The sequence below is a fragment of the Phocoena sinus genome, chromosome 2 (genome assembly GCF_008692025.1).
Source record: "Phocoena sinus isolate mPhoSin1 chromosome 2, mPhoSin1.pri, whole genome shotgun sequence".
Lineage (NCBI taxonomy): Eukaryota > Metazoa > Chordata > Mammalia > Artiodactyla > Phocoenidae > Phocoena > Phocoena sinus.
Genome location: NC_045764.1, coordinates 28762126 through 28783075, shown reverse-complemented (window position 1 = coordinate 28783075; position 20950 = coordinate 28762126). Strand labels below are relative to the sequence as shown.

Genomic DNA, 20950 nt, shown 5'->3' with positions numbered 1-20950 from the left:
CCAAGTTCCTCCAGGACAGAGCCCTAAGTGACAGCGACTAATTTCTTATTTGTAACTGACTCTTTGCACAGCTCCTGACACACAACACATGCTCAAAACTGTTGATTTATGCAAACTGGCCATTTTCCAAGCAGAAATGCAACCCTTTCTCTTCCTGTAAACATTAATATATTTGGAAAGAATTCACACAGCTCTTATACAAGCAAAAATTACTTATGTTTGAAGGACTCTTATATACAAAGGTAAGAAATTACCAGGTGCATTACATTATTCATTTCTTTCATTTTCTGTGCATGTTTTGCATGAAGAAGCGGGCATGAAGAGCCCTTGGTGGGGGCATGCTGTGTGGTTCCTGCCTGCAGAGCTGGTGGCTGCCTACCAGTGTGACTGGGAAGGCTCCCCTTTACCCTTTCCAGAAAGATCTCGCTCAGTCTTGCTGCTGCTGTTGCTGCTGAGAACCACCATTAATTACTATGTGCACTGGGCAAAAACTGTTTTCCTGCTCACACTTAAGCCCCCTACTTGTGACAATGCATTTTCCGTTTGTACTTTTTTTCATTTATACTCCCTGTAAGAGTCTATCACATCGTTTCCAGTGTCAACTGGTTGACACCAGATTTTGAAAGTGGCCTTTGGAGGAAAATGTGTAGCTGAAGGAGGCAGGTGGGAGTCTCGTCTGGGGGCCATGCGGACCCTGGGGACCTGGAGGAGGACACACATGCAGAGGTTGCAGGTCACTCAGGTGGTGATGCAGGTCAACACTGGCTGATCCGTTTCACAGAAGCTTTGAGCTGAACAGCACAGAGTCCCAGCAAAATATCCAGGGTCCTGACCAGAACTCACCTACCTACAGACCTGTCCTGGCTGTGTGCAGAATTAGGGAAGAAAATCACATCAGGCCACGTTGCTCTTGGGATGTCTACAATTTGACGAGTGAGTAGCAGGGCATGAAGCTTGTGAAGGTACAGGGCACTTAGAAGTGCCTAAACACAGGCATGCAAGTCCCGCATGTGTGTAAATATTCACAGCGAGACCATGTTACAAGGTTTTCTTCAGTTTCTGGTAGGTTTTAAAGATCACTTTTAAGGCCAAAAATGCTCTTTTGTTTGGCCAAAAAGAAATGAGAATTAAGTGTTTCAGGTGAGGCTTTATGTAAAGAGACTGTAGGTCAACCTAAGCATCTTATGTGCAGGAGTCTGTTCCACAAGGAGGTGGACTAGAATTCAATGTACGCACATTAACTGAACACCCCCCATCGGTGAAGTTCTGGGCTCCAGATCTCGTGGAGAACAAGGAGAGATAAGAGTCATGCTCTTTGTCATTTTCAAGCTGGCCATCATCATATTGTATTTACTTGCTTCCATAAGAGAATAGAGACAGCTTAGCTGGGGGATGCAGCATGGGAACACACTATAAAAGGTAACTACTTTACAAGTTGCATCAGGGTCCAATGCTTGGTCAACCAGTGGTTTACAAAATGTGTTTCCTAGACGTCTAAGGGTTTACAAACCTGAGCGCTTTCTTTTGCATGAGGAGATCTACATGATTTCAATGTAAAAATATTCCACTGCTTTAAAAAACTACATGACATGGCTAAGCAGTATGTGTGTAGGAAATTTAAGAGAAGGAAAGTTCTCCTTGGGCTATCGCGGTAGTTTTAAAAAAAATGAAAATTTAAGTAGTTTCTATATACAGTTGGAGGCCAGAATTTGAAAGCATCAGAGGTCAGGGTCCAGGTCACTTTTGCTCTGGGAGGAGGGGTTCACACAATTCAGGCTGAGTTTATGATTGGCACCACGAAGCACCTCCATAAGCAAGGTGTGAGCCCCTCAATCCAGAAATTGGCGTGAGGAGCAAACAGAATTGAGGCACAAGTTTTTAAAGGCAAATTGCTAATCTTTGTTTCATTTTAAAAACCAAAAGTAAGATAATTCACCTAATGAGCATTTGTAGTCTGCTGGGCCTTCGCTTCTCATTGCTGGCTTACTGGGTGGGCATCCAGCTCAGAATGTAAAATGGGATCCTCAAAATTCAGCTTTACATGCAAAAGCTAGGTCTGGGTCCTAACCCACTTTTTACGTTTTTTATTTAAATAACTTGAGCTGGATTTTATTCAGTTGGGTACTTACTCTCTTGCTTTTCTGGTCCTGACACAACCCTATCAGCATGAACCCTATGAAGTGATGCTGGGTACATGTTTAGAGCTGGCTCTGCTTGGACAGTCTGTCAGAATCAGCTACTTAAAAACCAGATGCTTCATTGAAATTTGCATGTTATATCTTCTCCCATTTTTTCCCAAGTCAAATAACCTAATTTTTTTCTTCATGTGGTTTGTCATCCTGAGCTGACTGCTTCTGTTAGAAAAGAAGTCTCTAACTCTTTCCCTTTTTGCCTTGGCTACCAGGAAGCTTAGCACTTAGCATCTCATGTTCAGTTACAGTAGTCATACTGTCTCTCCAGACTGTTCTTTTCAATCTGAAAGTATATTTTTATCTGCAAAGGTCCACTGTACCTCTGTGTTTTATGGTGACTCTGTAATATTCTTTTTGAAAGTAAGTAGGGTTTAAGAATAAAATTAAAGCCACTAAATACACTTTAGTGTCTTTTACTGTATGAATAATAGATTTTGATTACTTGGCTGAGAAACATTAAAGGTTATTTCATAGTAAATATAATAATAGAATTCTTTTAAAATTGTGGGTGAAAATTGACTCCGAAGTTCTAGGAAATGTAGGAACGTGCAAGTATCACAATGTTAAAATTCAATCGTCTCCTGAAGAATGCTGACCAGGAGTAAAACAACTGAGCTGGAGGCGACCCGGCCAATGACTTAACAGCCACTTCTCACCAGTGTGGGTTCCATTTTTGCTTTTCTCTATTATTCTAAAAAGGTCCTGAAAAGAAAATAATGTGCTAGTACTTATTTATAAGCTGTTGAAACTAAACCCATTAGTTTTAAGAAAAAAGAGCCTTTATTAGAAGTGAACGGACGGGGCCAGGGGCTGAGAAAGCCAGGCAGTGCTCAGGAAGGCTCAGAACTGGGAGGCTGGACATTGGGTCGAGGACCCCCTCACCACTGCCCTCCCTCCTCTTCCAGCTGCTGGACCAAGCTCTGGGCACCTTCCTGGACAGTCACATGGCCGTCAAGGAGGTCAGCTGCCCATTCTGCTTTGCAGAAGCCACCGCAGGTCCGTGGTTCTGGGAGCTGTGTCACACCCCAGCGCACAGGCTAGTCCTGTTGCCAGGGTCCCAGAAATAGGCAGGCTTCCCTGCCAGGAAGGTGACTTAGATCCCGCTGGAGTACAGACAAGAACACTAAATCTGGTCAGCATACGTCCAATATGGCTGGTGACAGTAATAAAGGCGTGAAATGTATGGCTCTTAGGAAGAAAATAGAAATTTTACATAAATTCAAAAGCGTTACACAGATTACTTAGCGGCAGAGTCCGTTGTGAAGGAGCCTGTGAAACATTCAGTAATGTTCAGTCATCTGGGCATTCCCTAAGCTTTATCCCACTGTGTGCTGGTGTTAGCTGAGATATTAATGTTTTGTCCCCCAAAGTTTTCAAGGTTGAAATAAGTTTAGAAAACACTGTATGCTTCTCTTTGCCTGGGATGTTCTCAAAATGCACTGGACTCTGAGAAGTCTCACAGCAAACCAACCTGCTACATTTATATAAATCAAAATATCCCAAACTTAAAAAAAAACCAACACATCTCACACGCTGTAAGGAACTTCACTTGGAGATTTTACTTTGCGCCATGGGAGAAAGGACCTGCTTCGGCAGACTTAAGATTCACAAATCTCTGAGTATATATTTCTTATGGATGTCAAGGATCTAAATGTAGAGAATATTAAAATAAAATGATAATCACTTTTTAAAGTCTAGAAAATTACCTCAAAGTTCACGTGTGCCTTGGATAACTATAAGCTATACCCAAGTCTTTTAAACTCACACTGGGACATATGGAATTGAGAGCACACCTAAAATTCCCTAACGTGTGTGTTTTGTCAAACATGTTCCTTCGATTCTGCTCATATCCTTTACTTATGGCCTCACTACACAGGTGTTACACAGCAACATTTCCTGTGTCTCCACCCGGGTTTGGTGTGCTTTTCTGCATTCGTTTTGTTTTTGGATTTATATTCGGAAAATCTCCTAGCTCTTTTCATTTGCATGTAAGATTTGTCTCATTTCTCAGTGATTTTGGGGCAGAAACCACACCAGCATGTACACGTGGGGGCCTGATGTCCAGCCACTGGAGCCCCTTGAGTCAGGCCGCCGAGGGGTGTGACAAGGGGCAGCTCTTGGACCAGAGGCAGCTGAGCATCCAGCAGTGGACCCACCTGACCGTGGGCATCATGGGTGTGGTCCCCCCGCCTTGTGCTCCTCTCCTCCACCGGGGACTTTGGCTCACTGCACTGGCTCTCTGCTTGCACCCCGGCTCTGAAGTCCTGCTTAGAAATGGTTCCAGTCTCTCCTGACATGGATGCAAACTCAGGGTGGTATGCGAGAAACACTGTAGTTTAGTGAGAATTAGACAGATATAAAGCAGGAACATCACACCCACAAATGTATGGTGATATATAGCTCAGGAAAATGTAACAAAGGAGGGAAGGATGTCTTGAGGGGGTCTTTGAGGAACAGTGGGATAATAATAACAGTATTGTTTCATAAGTTATGGGGCGTGTGATTGCGTGGTTAGCCGTCTTAAGTCGGGATGCTTTCACGAGTGAAACAGGGAACCATGTCTAATCAGTCCTACACTCAGGTGTACACAGGCACCACCTGGGCACACCTGGGTACACGAGTGCCCTCCTTAACAACCAATTGGCAAAGGCTTGACAGTCCACTGAAAACACATTTTAAGAGCAGCTAAGACAGCAATGAAAAGAAGAGGAGTGATGAACAGTGTATAGATTGCTCTTTTTTGGCTCATGTGTGCCTGGTCTCTTGGCAACACTTGCTCACCGTGGATGCTTCCATTTGCAAGGTTATCAGAAAGTTTAAGGCATCCATTATTTTCCTTAAACGAGTCTACATTGAACATTATCCATTTGATTTTCCCATTGATTTAATGAAAGTGATTCCAAAAGCGTAGTACCTTTGTGAAACGTGATAAGGAAAACGATGAACATAACTGGAAGAAAAATCAGCACTCATGTGAATGAAATGCAGGAAGTTGTTAATGAACAAACCTAAATTTCAAGCTCAAGTTTTCTACCTTCTTCAGCTCAGAGGGGCCTCAGCTTCAAGACTGACCACTACAGGGTAACTGATTCATTATCATTCAACTTGCGTAAAAAGGCAAAGTCACTTAAAAAAATAAGGCAACCAAGAGAAGAAAAGGAACCAAAATACTGCAAGAGGCGAAAGTTTACTGTGTGTTTGAAGACCAACAAATGTTAATGTTGATGTAAAAGAATTAGGAAAGAACAAGTATTGAAAATAAACTTTGAAAATACAAGCTCATTATCAGAGTACTTTCTAAATTTGCCCATGCATTTTTTTTATCTGTAAAGATTCTACTTATACTAAGTGACCTGGCTTTTCTTTTTCCATATTTGTGACATGGTGTGCAAAGGCACACAATTGCACCCACCCTGTCTCTCTCACACACACACATGCACACACGTGGAAACACTCAGATTAGGGACAACTTCTATTGTAAGTCAATTGGGAGTTGGAAGATATTTTTGCAAATAGGGAATTTTATGCATGGTTGGTACATCCATCAGCAGGGAAGTTCAGTCTGTTTAAGCCGCATACACTGCCTGCCACACGTAACCTGAGTCCCAGGTATGATGCTGTTGAAATGCTGCATCCGTGTCAGACCTGTTCTGGGCTGGGGGCTCAGAGGCCCTTCCATTGGACATAGCCTGTACTTTTATCCACCCTCAACTCCTCCCTTGACCCCTCCAGGTCGGGGTCTGGAGCCTCCGTCAGTTCCACAAAATGATCGGGGAGGGGTCTACAGAAATCTGCTCAGGCCACTCTCCTCTCAAGGTCAGTGGCACGAGGCAGCCTCTCATTCTCACTGCTGAAGGTAAGGGATCCAGATTCATTCTCCAGTTATAAACACAATGTCACCAAGAACTGGTGGTTTGTTTACAAAGAAATTTTACAAGCCCAGAAATCTACCTGTGTGTGTTTATGTAAAATGATTTTATAAATAAGACGTTGAACAGATGGGAAGAGCAATTTTAGTCCATTTGTGCCAGTGGAGTTGCATATATTCCCTTAATGCTAATATTCCTTTGTTACACTGTGGGAACAGTCTGCTTACTTATGAGGGTCACCGTTATTTAACTGTTTTGTTTCAAAGTTGATACTTTCAGGATCAGTAATCATATGCTGAGTTCGGATGTCCCATTTGACTATTCTCTACCCAAATTTGTTTTGTAATCCACTTTTCGTCCATTTACTCAGTGAATTTGAAACAGAATCTATATGTTTACTTGTGGCTTCAAGCTGATTTTGACTTTGTACAGACAGCGCAGACTCTGAGCTAGCTTAATCTAGGAAATGAGAACATTAAACGTATCCTTTATACATGAAAGTTTATGAAAAATATCCTGTGCACAAGCACAGACACACACAAGGTAGTTCAGGATGTTCTCCTTTTAAATCCAGGAGCACAGTAAACAAAAAATGTATTTAAGTATGATGAGAACATTTTAGAGCGTTCAGATTTAGTTCCAGGGTTACACTGAGTGAAGAATGGGCTTCATTTTCACCGCAAAATATTAACTAATTTGAGTATCACTATAAACGGTGTGCTCATCTAGACATACCTTTTTTGTGTGTGTTGTGTATGCAGAAGTTGTGTATGCAGATGTTGTGTATGCAGATGTGTATACAGGTGTGTATGCAGGTGTCTATGCAGATGTGTATGCAGGTGCTGTGTATGCAGGTGTTGTGTAGGCAGTGGTTGTGTATGCAGGTGTTGTGTATGTACGGCACTAGGGCTTTCTATTTTTGTATTTGATTTTTAAAACTAGAATTTAAAATTTCCTCACCTCTAATATTAATTCATTGTAGTTGTTGAATATTTTTGCCTTGTACAACAATTAATATTTATTGTGGAGCAAATCTGTATTATTTAGATATCTGAAAAATGAAGATAAAAATGAAAAATGTCTGAGTTGGTTGAACCATCTCTAAGGGTTTCTTTAACCTTCAAATCAGATAATTGTGTTGCTGAGGCTATTTGAGCAAATGAAAGCACAGTTGTATATAAATATTTCTCTCTATGTATGTATTTACATATATGCAAATACATGCCCACAAACACATGTTCTTACACACACACACTCACACGCATTACGATATCATGAGCTGGCTTCATGCTCTTCAGCATCTTTGTGAAAACGGGAAGCGCAGACCCCACAAGTGCCTCACGTCATGCTCCATGTCACGCTCTATGCCACGGCACTCACGGGCACTGGTGACGTTCTCTGAGATGTTTGCTCAGGGGTCCCCAAGTGGCAATGAGCCCCGCTTTCCCAGAGACCACGTCACCTCACCCTCAAAGTCCCCTCCTTCCAGGGACCTGCATGCTCAACTCCACAGCAGGACGGCAGGTCCTCACCAAGAGCATCTGATTGAAAACCACAGGATCCAATTCAGGTTCTCTCACGACCCAGCTCTCGGCAGTAGCCACTTGTCTCGGAGTCTCACTCCCCTCATCCAGAAATATCCAGAAATAAAGAGGATCTTTAGTTAACTTCTCAGTAAGAAAGGCACAGGACGATTCTAGTCAAGCAGGAGAAAGAGCCCTCCATGGGGTGTGTGTGTGTGCACGCATCTGTGGGATCCTCCCACCACTTACACTGTGGAAGAGAACCCTCCTCGGAACATCACGGTTCACACTACCTTTAAGTAGAAATGGGAATCTTCACGGGGCAGGAAAGGAGGACACAAGAGGCCGAATAAAATAAAATCCACGTAGGTTTACATCATCAGATCAGATGGCAACACTCATGACAAAATAATCAAGAAAAAATATTCTGGACATTATTTAATCAAGTCTAACGTTAGTCCAATTCTACAAGCATTTCTCATCCACCAGAGATTTTATGGTTTATATACTAGAGATATCATGGTGATGAAAATGGAACATGAATTTTCTGGCCCTTATTGAGGTGGAGGTAATGTTTCTGGAAAGAGGGCACTGATAACCCAACAGTGTGCTTTAGTTTCAGGAAATGTCTCTAAATGTAAAAAGAACAGTGCTTTCTGCTGTTACGGGCTGAGTTCTGTCCCCCACACATTCACACACTGAAGCCCCAATCCCCAGGACTCAGAATGTGACTGTGTTTGGAGATGGGTCTTTAACGAGGTGATTACGGTAAAATGAGGTCATTGGAGTGGGTCCTAATCCCATATGACTGATGTCCTGATAAGAAGAGGAGATGAGGACACAGACACACACAGAGGGAGACCATGTGCGGACACAGCGCGAGGCAGGCCTCAGGACAATCCAGCCCTGCTGACACCCTGACCTCCATCTCCAGACTCTAGGACTGGGAGAGAATAAATTTCTTTTGTGCTGTTGGTTACAGCAGCCCTAGCTGACTAATATACTCTCTATGTAGACTTTTTTGTATGGTTAACTTAGACTGATAAGTACAAAAAAACTCCTCTATTCTACATTTTATCTTAAAGGTTCATTTATAGGTCACCTAAATATGAAGATGTTTTGCTAATCACTGAATGACTGTATATATATGCACACATATATGTACGTGAATGTATGTGAAATATATATTTATATATCTCACAATCTTATGGTTCAGATATTGTTCCTACTTTATAGATAAGTAGGTGCAGCAGAGAGAAATTTCTGGAGTAGAACAGTGTAAGTGCTCAATAAATATTAGTGACTAATTTTTAGTTCTTATTGTCTATGGGCCAAATGGGCAGTCGGTTGAATGGCCTCAGCAGAGCTAATTTACACGTGACTAATCAAGACAATCTTGTTGAAAGCTCAAGAGCAGAGTATCAACTAAATGAATCTTTCAGGACTTGTCCTCCCTTGTGTTTTGTTAACCTTTTGGGTGAGGCTAACTTTCTGTAAAATAGACACATCCAGGCTCATGAATGTTTAGTTCATACGCTTTTCCTGGGATGTGGGTAAACTCAACATCCCCCCATCCTGGACCAGGGAGTCCAGTGATGTCACACCACGAGTATCTCACACCAAGTTCCTATTTATTTTATTACAAATATATACAAACGGGATGTAGCATTCAATCCATTGTATGGTTTCAATTTTATCAACTTGCATTTTTTATTGTTTCCCTGATGTTCAAGTTTGGAGACTTTCCTAAGTATCATTACAGATAAATATCAAGTCCTAACTAGTGCAGCCAGCATCACTGTAGCCAAAGTGAGCAGACCACGTAAGTCACGCACTAAAGAATTTTATCTCCTAGCGCTATACACACGTCACCTGCTTAATTAATGTATGTGAAATAGAGAGAGAGAGAGAGATCATTCCAAGGTCATCTAATAGGTAAGAGATATGAAAGACCAAGAAACATGCTATCTACACAAAAACAAGGGACAGGATCAATGGCTCATCTTTTCCACAACATATCTTGTGTCCACAGTATTGAGTGGACATGGTGGTGGGAACGCCTCCTATGACTGCTGGGATGAGCCCTGTACCTACTTTGCATCACCTCCAGGCAGAGAGATGCCAACCATCCCACAAGTTAGACGCTTGGTTTACTCACTTTCTCAGGCTTGGTGCTAGACTTCTGAACTACACAGATGCACACAATGTTTACCCTCAGCCATGAGGACAGAATGGAATTTTGTGAAATGAGAAGCAGGATGGTGGCTGAGTTTGGGGTGGTGCCTGGTCCTGTCTCGAAGGAGGAGTCCGGGCGCTGGTTGCAGGTAGGATCGATTCAAGGACACGTGTGCACCCACGAGACAGGAGGGGGTGTGCCTCTGTGCCCAAGCTGCAGGCACAGGACGGAGAGGCAGAGAAGAACTCCTCAGGGTCAAGGGTAGGGGGGCACCTTGGGAATTTGTCTGGGTCTGAGGGTTGCACCTCACCCCATCCACACGAACACCCACGAGCGTGACGATCATTGGCGGGGCTGGTTTGGCAAATGTGCCTCCCCAGCTTCCGGCGGGGGGACTGTGCACTATCTCTTCAGCATGGACTATGGAGAAGCCAGGGCCATGTTCAGATGTGCCGTCTGGCTCTTTCAGAACATTTTCCAGAGCTTCTGTGACTGCTTAATCCCTGCCATTTAGCACGATGGCTGACACATAAAGATGTCCCATAAATGTTTGTTGAATGAATACATTCAAATTTCCATAGCAATGGCTTAAAAATAAGTCAGTCAGTGCCCTTTATAAATTGATTCTGCAACAACCATTTATTGATGGTGTACAATGAGAGAGCCTGTGTGCTAATTTCTGGGACCACACGAGTACATCTGGCCCCTTGAGAAATCACCACGCACAAAGACAAACGCCCGCCAATCAAACCTTCAGACAATTCCACAAAACAAGAATGGGAGAAGCCACATCCTTCCCTAGCGGTCATCACTCCCAAGGTAACATGAATGTCATCCCACTCACACCCCTCATGTGGTTTGTTCCCTGCTGTAAACTGTAGCAGCTCATGTGATCTGTACCCAATCTCCTTAGAAAAGCCTCCCTTTTACTACATTCTGATTATTTCTTTAAACAACTGATTTCAAAAATGAAATCAACTTTCTCAGTGAATTTTAATTGAGCAGCTATTATGTTTTGACACTGCGGAGGGGATAAAAAGGCTTAAACCTACAGGAGTTTGTATTTTAATGATTTGGTTTTTATACAGGAGGTTTCACCTGCAATGATAAAAGAAATACAATAGAAATTCAATTTTGTAAAATATATGCTAATATTGGGTATTAAAAAAAATTCCCATAGGACCTAATACTATGTTGGGGTCCTGGTGGTCTGCTTTTGTTCCCTGATTTTACATTTGTGTGTCTATATCCGCAAATCCAATACAAGCTCAGAGAGAAGGAGGACACTGTTGACTTTTTTTCTTTCATCTTTTTAGTTCCTAGTTCTTTGCCCAGTCCAGAGTAGGCACCCAAGGAGACACGATTGCAAATGAATAAAAGGTACTCACACAGGTCCAATACAGCCCTTGTTTGAATACATATGCAATGTTTAAGGCAAACTGCAAACAGAGCAGAACTGGATCTCATGTCCCCTACTTTTCAATCAAGAGCCCTCTCTGTTTTGGAAGATACAGAAAATATGCAGGAAGATGAACTCTGATCAGAGCACAGGAAGAAAGAGATCTGTAAGTTATTCTCTCTCTCCTGTCCCCTCTCCTTCTGTTCAAATCCCTTCATACCACCATGGTTTCTGTTTCTCTCATTTTATGATGTAAGGGGATAGATTAAGTCTTATTAGAGGAAAAGACAAAAAAGATTTATTTCACATCTTTATGAAATTTTAAAATTTTAAATATGATGTTTTTCTCAACACTAAAAAGCATGATCATCAACCAAGTTCATTTTTTCACTATTTCTTAAGGAGTTCATGCTCTCAGGATTTTTTCTATACTTAATTTTTTAAATGTTTATCTGAAAATGAGTATATATTAGACTTCCGCTATTCCAGACAGCTGATGGAGAATCTTTTAATATCTCAATATTCATTATCTCAATAAATGCTTATATGTATTTTAAATCTTGAGTCTGTCATCTGTATATATTATATGTATATATTAACAGTCTACAGAAAGTGCAATTTTTAACAACTTGAACTCTATTCATTATCTACATACAAAAGCCCCAAATAAATTTAACTTCACTAAAAAATACTTGTTTCTCAAGTGACGACAATAAAATGATATGAACTCCACATTTTTTAGATCTAAAATGAATAAACTTATCATACTAAATGCTTAAGAAGAAAATATCTCCCTGGATTTCAACCAGCCCTGAATAGACCCCCCTGCAGCTCTGAGAAGGGCTGGTACAGTGACACACGTGCTGCCACCAAAGCCACCGTCAGGGGGATAGTATTTGCTCTCAGCTCAGTATCGTTGAAGGGCTGTCAAAGTTACTGTATTTCCTGTTTTACTGTCTTAAGAGTATTTTTAAAGCTATTATTTAACCTAGGGACAAAGCAATGATTTTTATTTCAAATTCACTTCTTCTTTAGAAAGAAAATTAGCAGCATGGACTCATTTGAATTAAAACAATTTCTCCTTGAACCATATGTTTTGAATTAAAAAGTCACTTTCTGTTAGAATTCTGTTAGAATCCGGATGGTCCTTTACAAACTTTCATCCACAGTGTGAATATTTAGAGTTAAAACACAAATAAAATATCTTTATGTCTGTGGTTAAAGTAGGCCTTCCATGCTTTTATTCACCTAAGGAATAGTAAAAGGCAATATTGTTTTGCTCAACATCCAAACTTATAAAAAAATCTTTAAAAATTGTACATGGCTGGCAGTCTCTGAGCTTGCGCACCTTTATGTTCCTGTCTGGGCACAGTCTACTAGAAAGAGAGCATGTTTCCTTTAAGGACACGTAGATTCCACAGCCATAAGCCAAATGCAGGAGCAGCATCTGTTCCAGACAGGGATGAGTGAGCGCAGCCAGACTTGGGGGTAGAGGAGGTCAAAATCTATTCTGCTGACGTTTCTGTCACGTTTATTAAATTGGACTTTTCCAAAAGCAATTAAACTTTTAGGAAATGTTGCATTAATTTTTAAGAGAGGACATCTGTGTACTTCCGATGGACTTTGATAAAATAGTTTTAAAATCAATTATTGGTGTCCTAGGTGTCCACTGTGAGCTACTTTATCATGATTCCAAAGTCCTGCTTCTGAGAAACAGAACCACCCCACTTTTGGTTTGGTTTTAACAGAGAAAGTATTTGACTTGGGCTCCAGTTTCAGAGAACTGGGTCCCCCTCTGGCCTATTTTCATGCCATATTTGAGCAATCACCTAAGACATTATACAATGATGAGGCAGATCGTCTGCCTATCGGTGGCAGGAAACAAGAATTAGAGATTTCACCTCAAATAAATGGAGTGGCAAAGATTAATTAAATCTGTAAAAGTCTCCAAAGCACATCCTAGTTGAAGTATTTAAAGGAGCACTTTCTATTATGTGCGATCACCTGGCAGCCCTGAGCTAACATTTGGATGTAAGAGTCACCTCTGTATAGTAGAGAGTCCAGAAAGGAAGGATGGCTAATATATTCTGAGCAATATTAGCTGTATTTATCATTCAAATGGTGAAACAGCAGCAGAAAGAAACTTCGATCTCTTTTGTGAGAAAGTTCTCTGTGGGCACCATTATAAAAGCGCTTAGTGGAATGGATGTAACCAGATTTTAGCTGAAGTGAACAGGTAATTACACTGGAAATGATAACTGTCCTATTCCACCTTTTGTTTACACACCAGCTTCTCTCTCCAGTCCTGGGAGGTTTTGATAGTAGCCGGTGTGGACATGAGCTGGAACTTTTTAGCTGCAGGGCACAGCCCCTGTGACTATTCACATTGGGGCTGTGTTAGTAGGTATACAAGCAGGACTGCTCTGTCTGCCTTCTCTGCATCAAAGCAGCCACATGAAGCCACCTCCAGTCCTGTGATTTTACGTGAACACAGCTTAAAAAAAGCTTTTAAAATTTCATCTCTTAGGGATTAAAAAAAAAATGGTCTTAAAATCTAAAAGTCACCTGATATGTCTCTTCCATCTTAAATGCTACTCTTTATCATTATAAGTGTCCCATTTATTGGACACTATTTCTTAATCAAGCATAAAATGCCCTCTTTAGTATGAACATAAAATTTATATTACCTGCTTGCTACTTTTTGAGATTTAAAAATTTTTTAACATTAACTTGATAATTTTCATAATTTAAAACAGATGATAGTGAATTTGTGTGTGTGTGTGTGTGTGTGTGTGTGTGTGTTTTATGACACAAAGGGACACTTACTAGCTGCTTTCTTACCAGAAACCAGATGCTAGTTGTATTCATTCCCCATCCGTGAAATAATAAAATGAAATTATTTTGCTACTCTTCATAGTTAATACCTGTAACTATAATAAAAGATGACTAAATGTCCACAGTGTATGGAGAGAACTCAGGCACTCAGATTAACTCTTTATTTTCGAATATTTATCATTCTTAAGAAAAAAATCAGCTGTCTTTGCAAGTGGCCAAGTTTATTTTGGGGAAAATTATTGATAGCTTAAAAAGCAAACATTTCCACTTCTAGGTTGCCATTTCTTGGATATGGTTCCTGGGAAAATGGATTCACTCACAAATCTGTGGATGGAGGTTTAGGGCTCTCAGAGCTACATTTGCTGTGATGTGGCTTAAACATCAGGAAATCAGAGGCAGTAGCCCCCATCCCCATTCCTTTTAAATAAAATAAACAGGGAAATAAAATTTTAATCACCCAAGAGGGATGTTTGGAACCAAGGCAGTCACATATGCAAGTACAAGAGTCTAGGTTTTAAATTTCTCAGTGTGCCCTCCCCTTCTGTTTCTGGAAGTCCCACAGGAGGGTATCAGATTCACATGTGGATCAAGAATTAAGCAGGCGTTTTCCCCTCTTTCTGAAAGTAATGTCCCTTTCTTTGATAGTGATACATTCTTAAGGGAATTATAATATATTAATAGTGAGGAATAAATAATTCTCTTTGCATAATCCAGTATTTCACAGCATATATTTCTGTATTTCAGTGCAGGAGAACCATTTAACTGAAAAGACGGGTTAATTTGGCTTCGCTATTTACAGAGACTCGACAACATGAAACAGGTCTTTGCTGCGCTCAGGCAGTACATGGCTGTGTGGCTTTTTCTCGTGATGTATAAGCTCATGGATACGTTAACACTCAACAGTTTGACTATTTTGCGAAGCACATCGTGCTTTTCATATTTCACTTGACATTCACCTTGTTTTCTTTATTCAGTTTAGTAATGGCTAAAATAAGTGCTTTTAAAATCTTGCTTACCATGTGAAAATTTATCCTTTTAGAAATCTTGTTTGCTAGTAATTAAGAGCTCCATTATCAGTGCAGCATTTAGAGATAATATTTTTAAATGATGAAGAACAGAGTAGTATAATTATTTTTGGGTTTATGAGTTGTTCAAAACTGTCCATATTATAAAAACAGTGCTTTCATTTTCTAGCATTTTAGAAAAAGCAGGCAGACATAAAAAATGCTCAAATGTTTCCACTGTCTTCACTCTGTATATATGTATATAGGTATACACACACAACTACAAACATCTATGGTTTATAAATTGAACATTGAATGCTTTCAGAGCATAAGTTGTCTCTCCATGCCTCAAGAAAAGAAAAATGCAATTTCCTTATTCTGCATTTCCTTACATAATGCTCTTCTGGGACAGCACTTCTGCAATAACCGAATCACCACTATTTAGCTATGGATACATGAATCTCATATTTTTATTCTAAATTCAAGTTCACTCATCATATCTAATGCCCTTGAAGCAATCTCAAATTACTGCTATTACACGGGTCACTAGAAACCAGAAGTACTAATACAAATTTTAAAAAGAGAAAGGAAGAAGCCCTCACATAATTAGAGGATGGCGAACAGTTTCATCAATTTAATTTTATCACCTAATCCAGCCCTTCCTCTGGAGCTGTGGGCGAGCGAGGCAAGTGGTGAGCACGGACGCTCGGCTGTGATGCAGGAGTAAGTCCCCAGCAGCCAGGATGAGACCCGCCAGCTACTCTGCCGCTGCGGGGGCTGAGAGCCACAAGCCTCCCACCTTCATCCTTGGCCCATCTTTGTATTTCATTAGCTTTGCACGGAATTCCATTTCACAACAAGCCTGTGTCTGCAGTCCATCTGCTCTACTTATCCTGTTCCTTTTGCCAACTTTTTATCTGCATTTCCCCACGTTCAGCAACCGGCCACTCCTACCTCCTCATGATTCATCAGCTTACTTCTGCAGAGATTTACCCGTGTGTTAGCTTCCAAAATTCACCCTCAATTTTCTAAAACTCTGTGTAACTGATCCCCCTGGAACAGTATGTGAAATTCAAGCATTAACTTAGTTTGCCGTCAAATGCCTCAAAAAGACAGGTGGTGTGCTGATGCTGAATTCAAGGGGACCGAGTTACCAAATGATTGTTTCTACAGCATTTAAAATAGTTCTCCAAAGTTCCCTCCCTTTCTCTGTTTTAATGATTGACGCACTTCACTTAAAACCTTGTCTTCCTGTTTACCTCCTGATACTGAATTAGTATCAGTACCCAGTCCATTTCCTAATATGTTTGTATTGAAAGAGCAATCTTTTTTTATTTCCAGAAATTTCAGTCATTTTATACATTGTATATACTCATGGGTCAAATGTTAAAAACATTTTATTCACAAAATTCATTTCATGCCAACACACAGCTTCTTTTTGGAAAACTACTCTCGCCAAAGAAAGATCAAGAGAAACAAAAGAGAATACATATACTATTTTAATAATTAAAAATACACCTGTGAAATTCCTCAGGCATATTACCCTGGAGGTATCCAACGGTCCAGAGATTAACTGATAAAAATTTAAGTGACTTACCTTTATATACTACACTGTTTTGATGATGCTGCCTTTTGTGCTACCTGCTTGAGTTGATACTAATTTAAGAACCCTTCAACCTTTGCCTTTATTATTTAGGGTTAAAATATGTACCTTTTACAATATTCACACATTCAATTCTCTTGTAATACAGGCAGACATTTCTCTAATACAGCCACATAACAGACGTGGTTGTGTGCAATCACCCCACGTAATTTTACCCAGAACTGTAAAGCAGAGCACAGTCTCCTAGAATTCTCCGAGAGAAATGAGCTAAGTGGGTATTTTGTGTGGGCAGGCAGCAGTCAACTCTCCCAAACTACAAGAGCTGCCAGGGTTTTCTGAAAGTCTTTGCATGAAATAGAAGCAGAATCAACTGACGGGTCTCACATGTTACAGGGGAGGTGAACACTCCTTAACCACATGTGTAAAAAAAAAAAACTCTGTCCTTTTCACAGATTTTTTTTAACTGCCTGTTTTTTCCCATAAAAACGTTACAATTTGACATTTCTTGTTTGTACAGAAAAAGTAAAACATCCATAAATAATTTCTAAGGTAAAGTCCCAACTAAAAAATAACACATGGAGAGAAATGGACAGCACTGGTTCCTAATAAAATAACAGGAGGATTGGTGGGTGGGGAGGTTTGCTCAGTATCCTTTTGAAAGTTTATCTGAGAGACAAATGCAGGTCTCGGCTAGGTAATACCCAAAGTCATATTCTGTGACTAAGTTTTATTTTGATTTTTAGGGTTTTTTTGACTTTTAATGATATAAACTACTTTCTGTGTGGTATGGTGACTAAAAAATACCTCCTACAGGAAAATAATTTACTTCCGAGACTCTGGATCATAGTTAATAATAATGGGAGTATGGTATCAATTCCACACTTATACTGTAGCGACAGAGTTTTTATTTCGGAGCCCACAGATTTTGACAATAAAAAGCATAATAAAGAAATCATAACAAAGCCACTTTTAGAGAATACATATAGCAAGCCAATAGCACTTCGGCTGACAGCTCCAGGAAACTAAAAGTTATGATGCAGCTTCAAAATGACTCTTGTTCATTAGAACAGGTGGAAAGTATACTTGTCATTGGCCAAAAAAATGAACGTTTATTTTAATTTATTTATTCACATACAAAGGGAACTCCTTCTTTGTGCTCACGATCAGTGGCTTTAGTTAGTACTAAGTAGAGCCTTACCAAAATTCCTTAACAGCCACCCATACACGTGTGGATTTTAAATTGTGACAAATATAGAGCTTTATTATTAGATAAGCTTAAAAGCTGAGGCTATGCTATTCAATTACTGTTATTAAGATGCATGCATATTAGAACATAATTTAAATTCACTATTGTCCTGATAGAAGAGGGAAAAAAAGCATCCGTAATAACTGGGCATTATATACAAACTGATCTATTCCCAGGAAAACGCAAATAAAGATTTAAAGTGCTCTGTCATTGCTGTTTTCTTTTCGTTTGACCACACACACTTGCACTGTTAACTTTCCCCTAAAAAGTGAATACTTAGCAGTTTGATTTGACTCATAGACCACGATAAGCTGTCGGCAGATGCCATAGGAAATTTCACCCCACGGATAAATTTACGCATAACAGGAATTAGCACACACATCCTGATTACCCTTTCCCACTTCAGTTTTTGGCTATAAAAATTAAGAGACTTGGTATATTGAAAACAAAGCATATAAATATTTCATATAAAATTTATGTTGGATTGTCATAGTTAAGTTTATAGCCAATGAAGTCCTCCTTCAGATTTTCTTGTCTTCCCTTCCGAAATCGAATGCCTTGTGAGCCGGCATGACTGACTTTTAAAGGTACAAAAAATGAATTTGGAGAAAGGCACAGATGTTCATCAGCTTATATTTTCTTTCTATAGGTTTTGTTTTATTGCAAAATATTATTCCATGCTTTTCAATTTTAAATATACTAAATAAAAAGACTGGAAAATAAGAACTCTTGAAGTACACAAGAGAACATTTCCTTTTTATCTCTTTTAAAACTTATATTCATTATTAAATTCTGTGATTTTTTTCAATACCATTGTCACTTTCTGTTAGCATTATTTTTGGAAGACGTTAACAGATCTGTTTCAGAGTGAAATTTTCAGGTAACAAAGTGAATAGTTGGCATTCATTTTAGCAGCCCAAGAGTTAAACTAGAATGACAGAATCACCCCCTTTGACATGGAAGGCTCTGAAACCTTCCTGGGAAGTTGTCGCCTTGCTCCCTGCCACCCTGACATACAATCATAATTAACGACTGTGTGCTATTGGCATTTATGTCTTCAAACCGCCCGGCTAATTTCTATTATTGGAAGAAGTCGGGAAGGACTCAGGGACTGTTTGAGAGCAGTTAGGAAAATATGGGGCAGAAGTCCTCTTGGGAGAGGACTTACAACTTCAACCACATCTAACTCTGCACGCTCCAGCAGAAAACCGGAAAATCTGATACATTTTAGTTGTGTCCTTTCAACTGTTCTTTATGGCTCTCTGGTCACTTAAAAAAAAAAAAAAAAAAAACGCCTTATTTCAAATAGTAAGAACTGAACTTTCTCCTGCAGACTCATGATAAGGAGCTGCTGATAACAAGTTCCTCTCTGGGGAAGAGCTGGCAGCCCTGGAAGACTCCTTCCACCCTCCCGTGGAAGGGACACCGACTAGGATGACATTTCAAGACCGGCCTCCTCCGTGGAGCTGGGCCGGCTGTGCACCAGCCCCTGTGGGAGCCCTGGGCTACTGATGGGACTAACTTCAGGTGGCTCCTCTCCAAACAGATCGGGAACCAGGCACAGACACGATGTTGTGTCGGGAGCAACCTGTCATCGGCTGCTTTTTCTCCTTTTCTGGTTTGCAGTTTTTCTCACCTCTAACAAGCTGTAATGCCTGTTTCTCTTTTCATGTATTAATTTCCGCTTATTCCCCCCAGATAAGCCCTGTTTCTCTCTGCAGGTCCCCGTGCTTACAAAACAACGGGTACCACTCTAAATAGAAACTGTCAGCCAACGAAGGGACGCTGTTTCCCGGGTTTTGCCCACTCCTTCCTCCAAGACAGTTTGCATGGAAAAGCTGGCACGAGGTCCCGTCCCTCGTTCTTAGGGATGCTGGCTTAAGAGAGGGTTTCCTTTGGCCCCTGAGCTAACGTTGCCTCTGCGAGGGTCAGAGGCAGTGCAGGTGGCCAGCGGCCAGGGAGTGCGAGTCCAGGGAGGGCCCGTACTCCAGTCAAAGGAACAGCCCCGTCCTCAGCCCCTCTCCTCTGCCTTTTGCTGAGCCCTCTGCTCCGTTGGTTCGCCACCCTCTCTGGGCTTGCGGAAGCCCCGGCATTTACAAACGGATCTTAACTCCAGAGCCGAGCGCTCTGCTTTGTACCGACCGACATCCCACCAGCATCCTGAAGTGAAGCTGCTGGAAACAGGCAAAGCCCACAGACAAGAGGAGGCGGCGCAGCGCGGAGAGTTCGCGGGAGACGGCGCAGAAAACCAGCTCCTTACCTTTGCGCTTGGACCTCCTCCTCCTCCTCCGCTTGGACTTGCATTTCAGTTGACTGCTCAGCCCTCCGGACCCTCTGCTGGTCCCCAAGACCGATGCCATGGCTGGGACCCGGTAAGTGGAACAGGGCAGGAATCCTTTCTTAAACAATTTCACCTTTCCTGTTCTTGTCGCCCGCCGCCGCCGCCGCCGCCGCCGCCGGTAAATGCGTCTGCAAATCAGGGAGCGGGTTCACTTTTTAGGACTGAGCACTCAAGCGCTCCCGCCCGCCCTCCTCTCTAATTGTTCTCTGTCACTTGTTTCCAGCTGGGCTGAGAGCCGCGATCTAAGCTCCAGTACCAAAGCGCTCTAGGGCCGGAGGGACCGCGAAGGAAAGGTGCGCCCAGCCCAGGCCCCCCCTCCTCCTCTTCCCCTTCCTCCTGCCCCGGCAGCCTCTCTTGATCTGGGCTCCAAACGCAGGGCTCTACTTTGGCACCTCTGCTAGTTGTTTGGCACCAGCCACTTTGAAGCCAATCACGCAGGGAGCTTGTCTATTTGCTGCTGCAAAGTCTAATTAGATCCAATCACAACTGTCTGCTGGCTCTGACATCAGCACCACCAGCCCTGTGCATGCCCTGTCAGCTTGCAAACTCAGCTCCCATTTGGACGGATGGAGCTGCCCAGGACCCGTGGAGAGGGAAGGAGATTGCACAGGAGGGAGGGAACAGGCAGGCTGAGCCAGCTTCTCAGGGAGAAGCCTGAGGGGCAGCTTGCAGAGTAATCTACCCCAGATCCAGGCTTCCTGCTCAGACCAAAGGGACAGGGCATTACCCCTCTGTGCGCTCAGAAAGATGCAGAGACTGTAT

General features: G+C 41.5%; 1 protein-coding gene across 1 annotated transcript in view; it reads right to left on the bottom strand.

Moving 5' to 3' along the window:
* ADARB2 (adenosine deaminase RNA specific B2 (inactive)) overlaps nt 1-20319 on the bottom strand; it is a 365467-nt gene extending 345148 nt beyond the window's left edge. The window contains exon 1 of the mRNA XM_032623691.1: nt 20108-20319. Coding sequence (XP_032479582.1) covers nt 20108-20207 — 100 coding nt within the window. The 5' untranslated portion in view covers nt 20208-20319. The remainder of the gene's footprint in view (nt 1-20107) is intronic.
* Nucleotides 20320-20950: the final 631 nt, after the last annotated feature.